The sequence below is a fragment of the Panthera pardus genome, unplaced genomic scaffold, assembly GCF_024362965.1.
Source record: "Panthera pardus isolate Hobbes unplaced genomic scaffold, ASM2436296v1 HiC_scaffold_18, whole genome shotgun sequence".
NCBI lineage: Eukaryota > Metazoa > Chordata > Mammalia > Carnivora > Felidae > Panthera > Panthera pardus.
In genome coordinates, this window is record NW_026526743.1 from 4,437,522 (window position 1) to 4,451,817 (window position 14,296).

General features: G+C 50.9%; 1 protein-coding gene across 2 annotated transcripts in view; it reads right to left on the reverse strand.

Moving 5' to 3' along the window:
* Positions 1 to 2,568: 2,568 nt before the first annotated feature.
* Positions 2,569 to 14,296, reverse strand: part of VRK3 (VRK serine/threonine kinase 3) — a 36,337-nt gene continuing 24,609 nt past the window's right edge. For both annotated transcript variants that reach the window (XM_019425583.2, XM_019425582.2), the window contains exons 13-15: positions 9,823 to 9,881; positions 5,363 to 5,511; positions 2,569 to 2,944 (exon numbers count right to left, since the gene is read on the reverse strand). In XM_019425583.2, the coding sequence (XP_019281128.1) occupies positions 5,363 to 5,511; positions 9,823 to 9,881 (208 nt within the window). In that variant the 3' untranslated portion in view covers positions 2,569 to 2,944. The remainder of the gene's footprint in view (positions 2,945 to 5,362; positions 5,512 to 9,822; positions 9,882 to 14,296) is intronic.

A 14,296-nucleotide genomic window follows, 5' to 3' on the forward strand; every position in this document is an offset into this window, starting at 1 on the left:
GGTGCTGACATTGAGACCGTCCTGTTATCTGATTTGGGGCCCTGAAGGGCAGCTGATGTCCCTGTAATGTTGCGGACTCATGAACAAAGAGAGGTTTTGAGCAGGAGATTTTCAGACGAGTTTTCTTTCTCGTTGAGGAACACCCCCTTCTGGAAAGTGCTACACACGCCTGCTTTCACCCAGGAAGTGATCATCAGTCTGCCAATCTCCCCTGCCTGCCTTGGTCAGGCAAGAATCAGGGTGAATTAGAGCAGGCTCCTCCCCGACCCAGCCTCTGACCTCCCCATTCCAAAGTAATGGTGGACGATTCCAGATCTTTAAGACTGAGTCTGGGAGGTGAGCGTACCCTCCCTGTTCTGAATCCCTTCCAGTCTACCCACTGGCTGGGCTGCCTCTGAAATCTCTCCCCAGGCCCTCTCTTCCTCCAGCTACAGCCATTGCCTGGGCCTCACCGTCCCAGGGGGGCGGCTGCGCCAGCCTCCTCCACGCTCTCTGTCCGGACTCTCTGTAAAGGTACCCCTGTCCCTGGGCCCCTTGGTCTCCATCACAGCACCATGCCTTTTCTCCAGCATGTGGAGCACAACTCAGTCATCTCATTCAATGCCTTCCCCTTCCACTGGCCTGGAGGTTCCACCAACTCAAAGACCTCGGTGTGTCTTGTTCATCAGGATCCTCTGTGCAGCATGATGTGTGTCAGCACAAATTCAAGAAATACCTGCTGAATATTTGTTGAATAAGAGGAAGGATCAATGTATGGATGGGAGAATGAGGGGATGGAGGAATGGATGAAAGGTGGGTGGGAGGGTGGATGATGGAACAGTATATGGAAGGATGGATGGAGAGATGGAAGAATGACTGGGTGCATCAACAGATGGAGGGATTGGCAGGTGGATGGCTGGATGAATAAATGGATAGGTGGATGGCTGATTACATGGAAGGATGGATGGATAAGTGGATGGATGAATAAATGGATAGGTGGATGGCTTGATTCAATGGATGGATGGATAGATGGATGGATGGATGGATGGATGGATGGATGGATGGATGGATAAATGGATGGATGAATAAATGGATAGGTGGATGGTTGGTTAAATGGATGGATGGATGGATGGATGGATAAGCGGATGGATGAATAGATGGATAGGTGGATGGCTGATTAAATGGATGGATGGATGGATGGATGGATGGATGGATGGATGGATGGATGGATAGGTGGATGGTTGGTTAAATGGATGGATGGATGGATAAGCGGATGGATGAATAGATGGATAGGTGGATGGCTGATTACATGGAAGGATGGGTGGATAAGTGGATGGATGAATAAATGGATAGGTGGATGGCTGATTCAATGGATGGATGGATGGATGGATGGATGGATGGATGGATGGATAAATGGATGGATGAATAAATGGATAGGTGGATGGCTGGCTAAATGGCTGAATAAGTGGATGGATGAATAGATGGATAGGTGGATGGCTGATTACATGGATGGATGGATGGATGGATGGATGGATGGATGGATGGACGGATGGATAAATGGATGGATGAATAAATGGATAGGTGGATGGTTGGTTAAATGGACGGATGGATGGATAAGCGGATGGATGAATAGATGGATAGGTGGATGGCTGATTAAATGGATGGATGGATGGATGGATGGATGGATGGATGATGGATGGATGAATAGATGGATAGGTGGATGGTTGGCTAAATGGATGGCTGGATAAGTGGATGGATGAATAAATGGATAGGTGGATGGCTGATTAAATGGATGGATGGATAGATGGATGGATGGATGGATGGATGGATGGATGGATAAATGGATGGATGAATAAATGGATAGGTGGATGGCTGATTAAATGGATGGATGGATGGATGGATAAATGGATGGATGAATAGATGGATAGGTGGATGGCTGATTAAATGGATGGATGGATAAATGGATGGATGAATAGATGGATAGGTGGATGGCTGATTAAATGGATGGATGGATGGATGGATGGATAAATGGATAGGTGGATGGTTGGCTAAATGGATGGATGGATAGATGAATGGATGGATGGATGAATAAATGGATAGGTGGATGGTTGGCTAAATGGATGGATGGATAGATGAATGGATGGATGGATGAATAAATGGATAGGTGGATGGTTGGCTAAATGGATGGATGGATGGATGAATAAATGGATAGGTGGATGGTTGGCTAAATGGATGGATGGATGGATGGGTGGATGGATGGATTGATGGATAAATGGATGGATGAATAAATGGATAGCAGGATGGTTATAAATGGGTGGGTGGGTGGGTGGATGGATGTAAGAATGGTTGGCTGGCTAAATGGATGGGTGGATGGATGGATGGATGGATGGAAGAATGGGTGGCTGGCTAAATGGATGGATGAATAAATGGCTGTGTGAATGGGTGGATGGGTGGATGGATGGATGGGCATCTACATGAAACTTTGGACAGATGGATAGAAGGGTGGATAGATGGATGAAAGATGAAAGGGATGGATAGATGGAGAAAAAAGAAGCCAACTTTTCCAAAAGGAGCTTCTTTTGTAGACACTTATTATCCAAGCTCCAGTAAAACAATTTATTACCAAATCATAGCAGTGCCAATAGTAGCGGGAAGGGTGCCGACTGAGGGGGCTGGCTCACCCCCGACCATGAGCTGGGGGTCTTCTCTGTCCACAACCCCAGAGGCTGGTAGGTGACGATGGCTGAAAGGATGAGACAATCGAAAGGAGGAATTCACATTATCTGGAGTCTAACTGCTGGGTTCCCTGATGCTAATCAAGACTGATTCATAGTGATGCTTAAAGAAGCAGCAGGCATGCACATTCAAGGGATCTTTCTAGAAGCGTATCTGTGATACTACAGCAGGCCTTGAGTCACATTTCTTGTTTGGGTTTTTTTCTATTTCAAACCATGAGTTGAAAGATCTGGAAGACAATAAAAATGGCTTGTTAGTGTCCTAGTCATTTAAGGAGCACCCATTAAGCCCCTACGGGCACTTTCTAGAGACTGGAAATACTACCATGAACAAGACCTTGGTTGGACTTATGATTTGAGAGAGTGGGTAAAGATGTTACAAATTAACTTCCCTCAAGAAGGGGACAGCGCTGTGCAGAAAACAGGTGAGGTGGTGACAGCGGGTGGGGAAGTGCCTCACTGGGGCAGTGAGGGAAGGCCCAGGTCTGAGCTCCTAGGATGAGAAGGAACCAGTCATTGAAAAATGAAGCGGGGTGGAGAACACCTGGGTGGCTCAATCGGCTAAGTGTCCGACTTCGGCTCAGGCCATGATCTCATGGTTTGTGAGTTCAAGCCCCATGTTGGGCTTTGCACTGATAGTGCAGAGCCTGCTTCGGATTCTCTGTCTCCCTGCCCCTCTGCCCCCCAAAGTAAACATTAAAGACGAAGGGAAAGTGTGTTCCAGACTGTGAGAATGGCAAGTACAAAGGTCCTGAGGTGGGATCAAGCTTGGCCTGGTTTAGAATCTGCGGGGAGGACAGTGGGGCTGGCACAGAGTGGACTTGGGGGGTCAGCCATGCAGGCCAAGGCAAGGAGCTGTCATAAAGCAAGAGGTGAGATGATCTTCAAATTATTCCAAGGTCACCAGGCTCTTTGATTAGCATCCCCTTATTAAGTCCCTAAGTAAGGGACAAACCTGCTACTTACTCAGTTTCAGACCCAAAACATGATGACCCCGAAAGGGGCTGTTGGGTTTCCAGTTTTTGTGGGGTTTTTTTGATGTTTCATTTATTTTTGAGAGACAGAGAGAGAGAGAGGGAGAGAGAGAGAGAGAGACAGAGTGCAAGTGGGGGAGGGGCAGAGAGAGAGGGAGACCCAGAATCCGAAGCGGGCTCCAGGCTCTGAGCTGCGAGCACACAGCCCAACGCCGGAGACCGGCAACCGCCTGGAGGGACAGGGTGGGTGGGCGAGGGGTGCGGGGGGGTAGAGGGGCCACGGGGACAGCTAGGGGTATGGCGCATCTGTGTAATGAGCTGGAGTGACAGGCAGCGGGCAAGCTCCGTGGGTGGTCAAGGTCATGCCTTTGCTTTCGCAGGGACTCTGTGGTGGGGGCCGGCTGTGCCTCGTGGGGTGCTGCGTGGTACCCCCAGCCTCTACCCACTCGATGCTGGGGGTACCCTTTCCCCAGTTGTGACAACCAAAAGTGTCCCCAGATACCCCCTACGGGCAACATGGCCTCCCTCTGAGGACCGCTGACTTAGACACACACTGAACTTTGATTTCGGGCAGCCACGAAGACAGACGTTACAGCTCCACGGACAGACCACGGCCTCGGGGAAGCCTCTCTTCAGAACACGTCCATACGGCCTTGCCAGAATTAACTGTCGGGTGAACTTAGTTTCATTTTGACCTTCCCCGAAGTTCTGTGCACTCCCGCCCAGGGCTAATGGGAGTGTAGACAGGTACAGCCCCGCTAGAGAGGATCCAGTTCTCGCAAAAGAAGAACCCCATGCACAGACACGCGTGCACACCCCAGCGAGGCCTGTGCACGCAGGTGTTCAAGGCAACGTGGCTTGTAAAACAGAAACCAAGCAAATGCCAGCCACTGGTCATAAAGAGTATCCTTCTGGGGCGCCTGGGTGACTCGGTTGGTTGAGCGTCTGACTCTTGATTTCGGCTCAGGTCATGATCTCACGGTTCATGAGTTTGAGCCCCAAGTTGGGCTCTGCGCTGACAGCACGGAACCTGCTTGGGATTCTTTCTCTCTCTCCCTGCCCCTCCCCCACTTATTCTCTCTCTTTCTCTCAAAATAAATAAATAAGGTTAAAAAAAAAAAAGAGCATCCTTGCAATCCACAACGGAATATGGTGGCTCCATAAACAAGGTCATGGGTGTTCTGTGCTGACAGAGAAGGGCCGTGAGACAGACCGAGAAGCACAGGGCAAAGTGCATCACTGGGAACAGAACCAGCGAGGTTTGTGATGGGGGCGGGGGGGGACAGGTGGCGCCGACCCACAGGACAGCGGAGGCTACAGGTGGATGGAGAGAGGGATAGAGAAACAGAGGGATGAAGAGACAGAAAGATGGAGAGATGAGGACGTGTTGACTCTGTTTTCCCGGCCTTGAATCCAGTCATGCCTACGGCTTCCCCCTTGGAACTTTCTAGCCACAAGCGCCAATCAATTGGCCCTTTTCCTTCGAGCCAATTTGAGCCAGGTTTCTGCTATGTGCGATTCCCCGAGGGCTGGATGGTTCAAGAACCCTGTGGAAAAATCCAGCATTTAACTGGGAGGTCGGCCCTGATGGAAACCTTAAATGGCATCTGGGGAGCAGGGCTGGCGGAGGTGAGGGAGGGGGAAGACTCACAAACTGCTCCTACCGGAACCCACCTATGGTACCATCTGGAGGTCCAGGGGGTCGTAGGCTGACAGCCGCAGATCCCGCAGCAGGGCTTCTAGATTGTTCCTCAGCATGGTGTAGGGCGGCTTCTCGTCGTACTTCAGGGCCATCACCACCTTCAGGTACTCCTGCAGGGTCTCTGCGGTCAAGACACCCCCCCACCATAGGAGAGACCTGAGAGGGGCCTCCAACTCAGAGCCGGGGGGGCTGTGCCCAGTCTCCACCACGGTGCCCATTTGCTCAGTGCTTCCTCTGTGCCTGCAACCGCCTTAGGCACTTAGATTAAAAAAGATTTTTTTGGGGGGGGAAGAGCGCCTGGGTGGCTCAGTCAGTTGGGCATCCACTTCGGCTCAGGTCATGATCTCGCAGATCATGAGTTCGAGCCCCGCGTTGGAGGCTGCTTCCCATTCTATGTCTCCCTCTCTCTCTGCCCTTCCCTTGTTCATGCTCTGTCTCTCTCTCAAAAATGAACATTAAAAAAAAAATTTTTTTTTAAGATTTTATTATTGGGGCGCCTGGGTGGCTCAGTCGGTTAAGCGGCCGACTTCGGCTCAGGTCATGATCTCACAGTCTGTGAGTTCAAGCCCCGCGTCGGGCTCTGTGCTGACAGCTCAGAGCCTGGAGCCTGTTTCAGATTCTGTGTCTCCCTCTCTCTGACCCTCCCCTGTTTATGCTCTGTCTCTCCCTGTCTCAAAAATAAAAATAAAATGTAAAAAAAAAAAAGTAAAGATTTTATTTTATTTTTTTTGGTAAAACATCAAATGTATGCAACGGGAGAATGGCATCCCCAACACCAGCCTACCCGTCACCCAGTTTGAATGATCAGCTCACAGCCGACCTGGTTCATCAAGACCCCTACCACTTCCTTCCGGTATTTTTTTTTTTTTTTTTTATATTTATTTTTGAGATCGAGAGACAGAGTGTGAGCAGGGGACGGGCAGAGAGAGAGGGGCAGAGCTGTCAGCACAGAGCCCGACGCGGGGCTCGAACCCACAAACCGCGAGGTCATGGCCTGAGTCGAAGTCAGGGGCTTAACCGATGGAGCCACCCCGGCGCCCCGCCCCGGTAATGTTTGAAAGCAAATCCCAGCTAACGATATCATTTTACCTCTAAATGTTTAGTGTGTATCTCTAAAACAGGGGTGGGCAAGCTTTTGCCAGGATAAACAGGTGCAGCCTTGTAGGTGGGGCAGGGGTCTGTGCAACGTGTCATGTAAGCCGGTGGGCACGGCGATGAGCCAAGACAGGTTTGCTACCGGGCGCGGCAGCCTGAATTTTAGATAAGTTTCACGTACCATGAAATGTTCTTTTGATTTTTTTCCCCAGCTGTTTCCTAAGAGGATTTTTAAAAAGAGTTTCATTCATTTCTTTATTTTTTGAGAGAAGGAGAGAGAGAATTCTAAATAGACTCTGCACCGTCAGTGTGGAGCCCGATGCGGGGCTTGAAGTCATGAACTGTTGAGATCATGACCTGAGCTGAAATCAAGAGTCGGTCGCTCAATGGACTGAGCCACCCAGGGGCCCTGAGGATTTTTTTCTAATGTTTGTTCATTTTTGAGAAAGAAAGCGTGAGTGGGGGAGGGGCAGAGAGATTGGGGTCAGAGGATCCAAAACAGGCTCTGTGCTGACAGCGGAGAGCCCGACGTGGGGCCTGAACTCACGAACTGGGAGATCATGACCTGAGCCGAAGTCAGAGGCTCAACCGAGATGAGCCACCCGGGTGCACCCACAGCTATTTCAAAACGTGAAACAATTCTTAGTTCACTGGTTTACAGAAAACAGGCAGCGAAGGGGGGCCAGGTCTGGCTCGGGCAGTCGGTGGAGCATGTGGGCTCTCGATCTCGGGGTCCACGTGGTTAGTTCAACCCCCACGAGTGGCACAGAGTTTACATAAAATAAAAAAACAACAAGCCCCCGACAGGTAGCGGGCCCAGGGACCCAGTTTAAAAGGGCTACTTTGGGGGCGCCTGGGTAGCCCAGTCGGTTGAGTGGCTGACTTCGGCTCAGGTCATGATCTCACGGTTCACGAGTTCGAGCCCCACACTGGGCTCTGTGCTGACAGCTCGGAGCCTGGGGCCTGCTTCGGATTCTGTGTCTCTCTCTCTCTCTGCCCCTCCCCTGCTTCAGTTCTCTCTTCTCTCTCTCAAAAATAAATAAACAAAAAAAGTGCCAATCATGATATCAATAATAACATTCATAATAGCCCCCGCTTGGGGACCGCCCATAGCAGGCTGCGCTCTGAGCTGAAGTGCATGCACATTTAATTAGGGTTGCAGCAGAAGTTGAGGCAGCGCCTGAGCCTCCGGACAGAGGGTTCTGCATGGAGTGCTCGGGGCAACTTGGGAGGTGGGGGGCTATTATTAACCTTATTTTACTCAATGGGGAGGCTGAGGCTTAGAGGGGCACATTTACCCTCTGCTGGTCCCCTGGCTGGTAGCACAGGTCTGCCTGAATGCAGGACTGGGTGGCGGGGGTGGCGAAATTCCTTCTCCAGCAGGGCCGCCCCGCCCCAAATGGCGTCTCTCAAGCCCCTCCCAGCTGCACCCCAGGGGGACAGGCTCAGGGAGGCTGAGCTGCAGTGAACTAACGGGGTGGGGGGGCCTTATTCTTCCTGGGGCGAGAACTCAAGGCTGGAGGGGAAAGTGACTTGAGCAGCACAGCCATGTGATCCCAGGATTTCAGGTAATTAACAAATGAGCCCTGGGCACGTGGGGGGCTCCCTCTGTTGAACGTCCGACTTTGGCTCAGGTCATGACAGGGTTCGTGGGTTCCAGACCCGGGTCGGGCTCTGTGCTGACAGCTCAGAGCCTGCAGCCTGCGTCGGATTCTGTGTCTCTCTCTGTCTCTTCCCCTCCCCTGCTTGTGCTCTGTCTCTCTCCCTCAAAAATAAATAAAAACATAAAAAAAAAAAATTTTTTTTTTTAAATGAGCCCTTACAGAGCTGGAGGGGACAAGTTATCCATTTCTTTCAGCCTCATGTTTAAATTTTTTTTTTTTTTAACGTGTATTTATTTTTGAGACAGAGAGAGACAGAGCATGAACGGGGGAGGGTCAGAGATAGAGGGAGACACAGAATCTGAAACAGGCCCCAGGCTCTGGGCTGTCAGCACAGAGCCCAACGCGGGGCTCGAACCCACGAACCATGAGATCATGACCTGAGCTGAAGTCAGTGCTTAACCGACTGAGCCACCCAGGCGCCCCTCGGCCTCATGTTCAGAGAGCAATGCAGAAGTTCTACAGAGGCAACACTAGGAAAAAAAAGAAAAACAAAGACACAGCCTAAAACTCCAGTAATGGGGACTGGCCATGAAAATGATGGTGTAGGGGCGACTGGCTGGCTCAGTGGGTTGAGAGTCAGACTCTGGATTTTGGCTCAGGTCATGATCCCAGCCAGAGTCTTGGGATTGAGCCCTGTGTTGGGCTTTGCGCTGGGCACGGAGTCTACTTAAGGTTCTCTCTCCCTGTCCCTCTGCCCCTCTCCCCTACTGGCGTGCTCTCTCTCTCTCAAAATAAAAAAATAAATAAAAATAAAAAACAAAAACCAAAACGAGGTTGTAGTGGATCTAGGAATAAGAACACAAAAGCCAATGTTAATTAATGAAAAAAACAAGATGTTGGGGACGTGGGAGGCTTGGTTCATTAAGCTTCTGACTCTTGGTTTTGGCTCAGGTCACGATCTCATCGTTCGTGCGATCGAGCCCCATGTCGTGCTCTGCACTGACAGCCTGCTTGGGATTTTTCTCTCTCTCTTTCTCTCTCAAAACAAATAAATAAACTTAAAAAAAAATGCAAATTGACCAAAATGTACGTAAGGCAAGCTTATTTTCATTTTGTACGTGTCCCTCTGCCATGTCCGCTGCCTCTCCCATCCTGAAGTGGAGATACCTGGCCACCCGCTGAGTCTGGGTTGGCCTCGGGATTTGCTTGAATGTGGCCGAGTGCCGTCCAGGGACCCCCATGCTTTGTAGCTTCCGTCCCTGCCCTCTTGGAAAGCTGCCTGAACAGTGCCTCGGGAAGCAGCCCGGAGCTGAGGCCTCCCAGCGTCAGCGCCAATCGCCAGACAGGAGAGAGGTGCACTTGAACGAGCCCGCCCCAGTCGAGCCGCCGGCTGGCAGCAGCAACGTGAATTCCCCTCCCCCACTCCCCCATAAGACCGGGAGAAGGTTCACCAGGCTGAACCCGGCCCCCACTCCAATCCTTAACAAATTTTCATAGAGAAATACAATACTGTGTGTGTGGTTGTGTGTGTGAGTGTGTGTTGTTATTCTTATTCGGAGATGCTTCTGAATTTTGGGGGGAAGGTTTTTTGTTTTTCTAGAACAGGCACGTATGCACACGCAGCTTGGAAAACTCAAAGAAAGAAAGGTGTGTGAGGGGACAACAGCTGGATGGACCCAGGCCACCTGGTCCCGCCATGGCCCCCAACTGTTCCTTCCCTCTTCAGGACATACCTGAGGGACTGATCCGGCGACTGCACTGTCCCACGAGGGCCTCCGGGTTGTCAAGAAACCTGACAGGACAGAGGTGTATGCAAGAGGTCTTTTAGGGAGGCGAGAGCAAACTTTTTTTTTTCTTTAAGTTTATTTATTTATTTTGAGAGAGAGAGAGAGAAAGAAGAAGTGGGGGAGGGGCAGAGAGAGGGAGAGAGAATCCCAGGCAGGCTCTGTGATGTCAGCGCAGAGGCCCGATGCGGGCCTCGAACTCACAGACCACGACATCATGATCTGAGCTGAGATCGAGAGTTGGATGCTTCACTGACTGAGCCACCGGGGCTCCCCAGGAGAGCCAATTTTTAAAACAGAAAGTCTAGGGGCACCTGGGTGGCTCAGTCGGTTAAGCATCCAACCCCAGATTTTGGCTCAGGTCATGATCTTGTGGTTTGTGAGTTCAAGCCCCACACCGGGCTCCACGCTGGCATCATGGAGCCTGCTTGGGATTCTCTCTCTCTCTCTCTCTCTCTCTCTCTGCCCCTCCCCAGCTCACTCTCTAAGTAAATAAACTTAAAAAAAATAAAAAATAAGTAAAACAGAATGTCTACTAGATGTACAGTAGACTCTTGTTAATTGTGGTAGTTATGCCCTGTAGCGTGGTCTCAAATACGTAATTAGTGAATTCTAAACCATGCTTCTAGGGGAAACGTAGTATCACGTTCCTGCAAGGTTCTGGTTACAATATTTTTATAAACTGATCACTATTTAATTTTGTCTTAGGTGTGTCTGTGCTTAAAGATACTATGTTTGGGGCACCTGGGTGGCTCAGTCGGTTAAGCGACCAACTTCAGCTCAGGTCACGATCTCACAGTTGGGTTCGAGCCCCGCGTCGGGCTCTGTGCTGACAGCTCAGAGCTTGGAGCCTGCTTGGGATTCTGTGTCTCCCTCTCTCTCTCTGCCCCTCCCCTGCTCATGCTCTGTCTCTCTCTCTCTCTCTCTCAAAAGTAAACAAACATTAAAAAACCTTTTTTTAAAAAAAGATAGCATGTTTACTATAATGTTTACTTAATCACATTGAGCTCACAGCCAACTATTTTCTCTGTAAGGAACATCCCAGCCTTCTTGCACCTAGGAACACTAGACAGCTCTTTAGCACCATGCATGGGGCTATTTTTTTTTTTTTTTTTTTTTTTTTGAGAGAGAAACAAGAGTACAAACAGGGGAGGGGCAGAGAGAGAGGGAGACACAGAATTCAAAGAAGGCTCCAGGCTTTGGGCTGTCAGCACAGAGCCCGATGCCGGGCTCGAACTCATGAACTGCAAGATCATGACCCGAACAGAAGTCAGACGCTTAGCCATCATTTTAAACTGCAAAATCGTAGGGGGCGCCTGGGTGGCTCAGTCTGTTGAGCATCCAACTTCGGCTCAGGTCATGATCTCACAGTTTGTGAGTTCAAGCCCCGCATCAGGCTGGCTGCTGTCAGCACAGAGCCTGCTTCGGATCCTCTGTCCCTCTCTCTCTCTGCCCCTCCCCCAGCTTGCACTCTCTCTCAAAAATGATTAAACCTTAAAAAAAGTAATAGCAAAATCATCAACAAGAACATCTGGAAAATGGGCGTTAAACAGACTCCATGAAGGACCCCTGTTTATCCTGAGATCTGAAATGAGAAGGCAGAACATCACCTCGTTTGAGCTCAGCTGGGCCTGTGTACATCAGACAACTCAAAATTGTCTCTACTCTGTGTGTCTGAGGAGGCCTGGGAAGCACTGCGAATGCTGATTCTGGGGTGACACATGCATTTTAGTGAGCAGATGAATTCACAAATATGGAATCTGTGACTAACGAGGACTACCTTTCTATAAACGCACACGTGTACTTGCAAACACACACACACACACACACACACACACACACACACACACACACCCTCTTGGACTACTCCAGAAAAACAAATTCATCCAATTCCAGGGTGCCTGGGTGGCTTAGTCGGTTAAGCATCTGACTCCTGGTTTAGGTTCAGGTCAGGATCTCACAGTTTGTGAGATCGAGCCCCGTGTCGGGCTCTGTTTGGCTCTCTCTCTGCCCCTCTCCTGCTTGTGTGCGCATGCACTCCTGCTCTCCCAAAACAAGTAAATACGCATTAAAAAAAAAAAAGAAAGAAAGAAAGAAAGAAATTCATCTACCTTCTTTGTTCCATTCTCACTTGGAATCTCCACTATCCACCCAGTGCCTGGGGGTGCTGTCTTTGCCTCCCCCAACTGCAGGCCGAAGTCCCCAAGCTCCACCCTCTTGCCCCCCAACCCTCTCTGTCCCATCCCCTTTCTGGTCCAGTTCAGGCCTTATCCTACCTCCTTGGACCTCAACTTCCTCCCCAGCTTCCTGCACATTCCCCACATGGCCCTGCAGAGTTTCTCTGCCCAGAACGGACTCTGTCCCTTCCTACTCACAGCCCTCAGGGGACTCCCCGGGGCCCTGGGGGAAAACCCCTGGCACACAAGGCTGCCAGCCCCTGTGGCCTTGTCTCTCTGGCTTCCTTCCTCCCTCCCATCTCACACTCCAGCAGCACCAAACGCCTTCTAGTCCCCTAACTAGGTCAAGCATCCGTGCCCATCTCCTGGCCTCAGCATGTTGCTTCCTCTGCCCTGGACAGCTTTCTCCTAGTTTGACCCCTGGCCGTGGCTGCTCTCCCTTCAGGACACTGCTTGAGGGCTGGTCTCTGGAAGTCTCCCATGACCCCTCCAGGCAGAGAAAACAGATCCCGCCCGATGGCCTGTGTGCTCTGTGCATAGTCCACGGACACCCCAAGGCACTGTCAGGACACAGGAAGGGCTGGGTCTGACCTTCGTGTCTCCTGGCATCCTCAGGACGTGTGTGGCGAATGGCTGAGTGATGGCACCAAAGTCTGTGCCCCTAGGATGTTGTAAATTGTATAAGCGACTCTACCACTGGCTGTCGGTGTCCGTAGGACGTCCTTGCCCAGACAGAACCCTTAAGAGCAGGGAACGAATTCGACCAGCACCTGTGCTTTCCCAGAAAGGGACTTGAACACCAGAAAGCCTTGAGGAATTAAAACGTCTCTTTTTCTTTCCCTCATTCATTCCATCCTGAACTTGAATGTACAAAAACTGAATAAATGTTGAACGAACGGAAAAAGGCCATGCACACCAGTAGGGCGCCCTAGAGGCCGTTAGGTTCCAAAAATGTGCATGTGGCAATACCGCCCCCTCGCGGTCCTTTTTGTCACTGCCTCGAATCACGGGACAGGGGCTGGGTGGAGCGTCTATAATGAGCACATCACCACCATCACCACCCCCTGCTGAGATTCTTGATGTTTCAGACCTTCCCTCTGTGGTTGTGGTCAGGCTCCGGGGCTCGGGAATGAACTCATACTTAAATCACGGGATGTTAAAATTATTACTAGGACCTATTTTATTTAAAAATGTTTATTTATTTTGAGAACAAGAGAGAGTGTGCACGAGCACACGAGCAGGGGAGGAGCAGAGAGAGATACGGAGAGAGAGAATCCCAAGTTTGCAGAGCCCGACACGGGGCTCGCTCCCATGAACTGTGAGATTGTGACCCGAGCCGAAATCAAGAGTCAGATGCTCAACCAACTGAGCCATCCAGGTGCCCCTCGGGCCTATTTTCTTTACTCTGGACCAATTTGGCAAGTGTACAGCCTTCTAGAGAAGCATATCCCGTTCACTGATTATCTCTTGTGAAGGGGAAGGTGGCAGAGATGTGAAAAGGGGGATAGGGCTGTTCTGGGGAGTTAGAGGAAGTAGTGGCCGGAGCCTCAATGGGTGATTTCACTGGCGACAAGCAGTGCCCTCAGCTGATTCACATCTGGGTCTCCAGCATTTCCCTGGCACAAAAATGCCGCCAGGAGACAAGTTCTGAATGAATGAATAGGTCATGTATGAGCTCTCCTATCTGTCGAGAAATCTCGCCTCCCCTTGCCTGCCTGGGAAAGCCCTCTGCTCTATACAGACTGGGTCATGAATCTCTTGGGTAAAGGCAGCCAGTGGCCTGAGGCCGGGTAACGTGCCTCCCCTCTGCTCCCACAATGCTCCTGGGGCTGCCTCCACCTCCTTCCTGCCCGTGTCTCCTCCCAGCCTGGGAATCCCCCCACGGCTGGGGCCGCGTCTGCCTGACATGTCTGTCCACGCTGAAGCCCAGGCCTGTGAATGAAGGCTCATGCGTTCTTTCCTTATTCATTCATTCCACAACTATTTCATGAGCGCCCACGATGTGTCAGGGGCCATTCTGTGAGCAACACAGTGACAGAGAGCTGGTGTGGCCCCTGCCCTCACAGAAACGGGACTAAAGGTGGCACCGTGGAGGAGTCTCCGGCTGCCGTCCACTGTCCCTTCTCCCCTTCAAGGGCAGGACCCCAAGGGTCAGCAGCCCTAGGCTACAGACGTTTTCCAGCCCCCACTGCAGCTTGGGTGGCTATGCGACCAAGGGATGCATGCCACTCCCAGGCCTGCCCTGT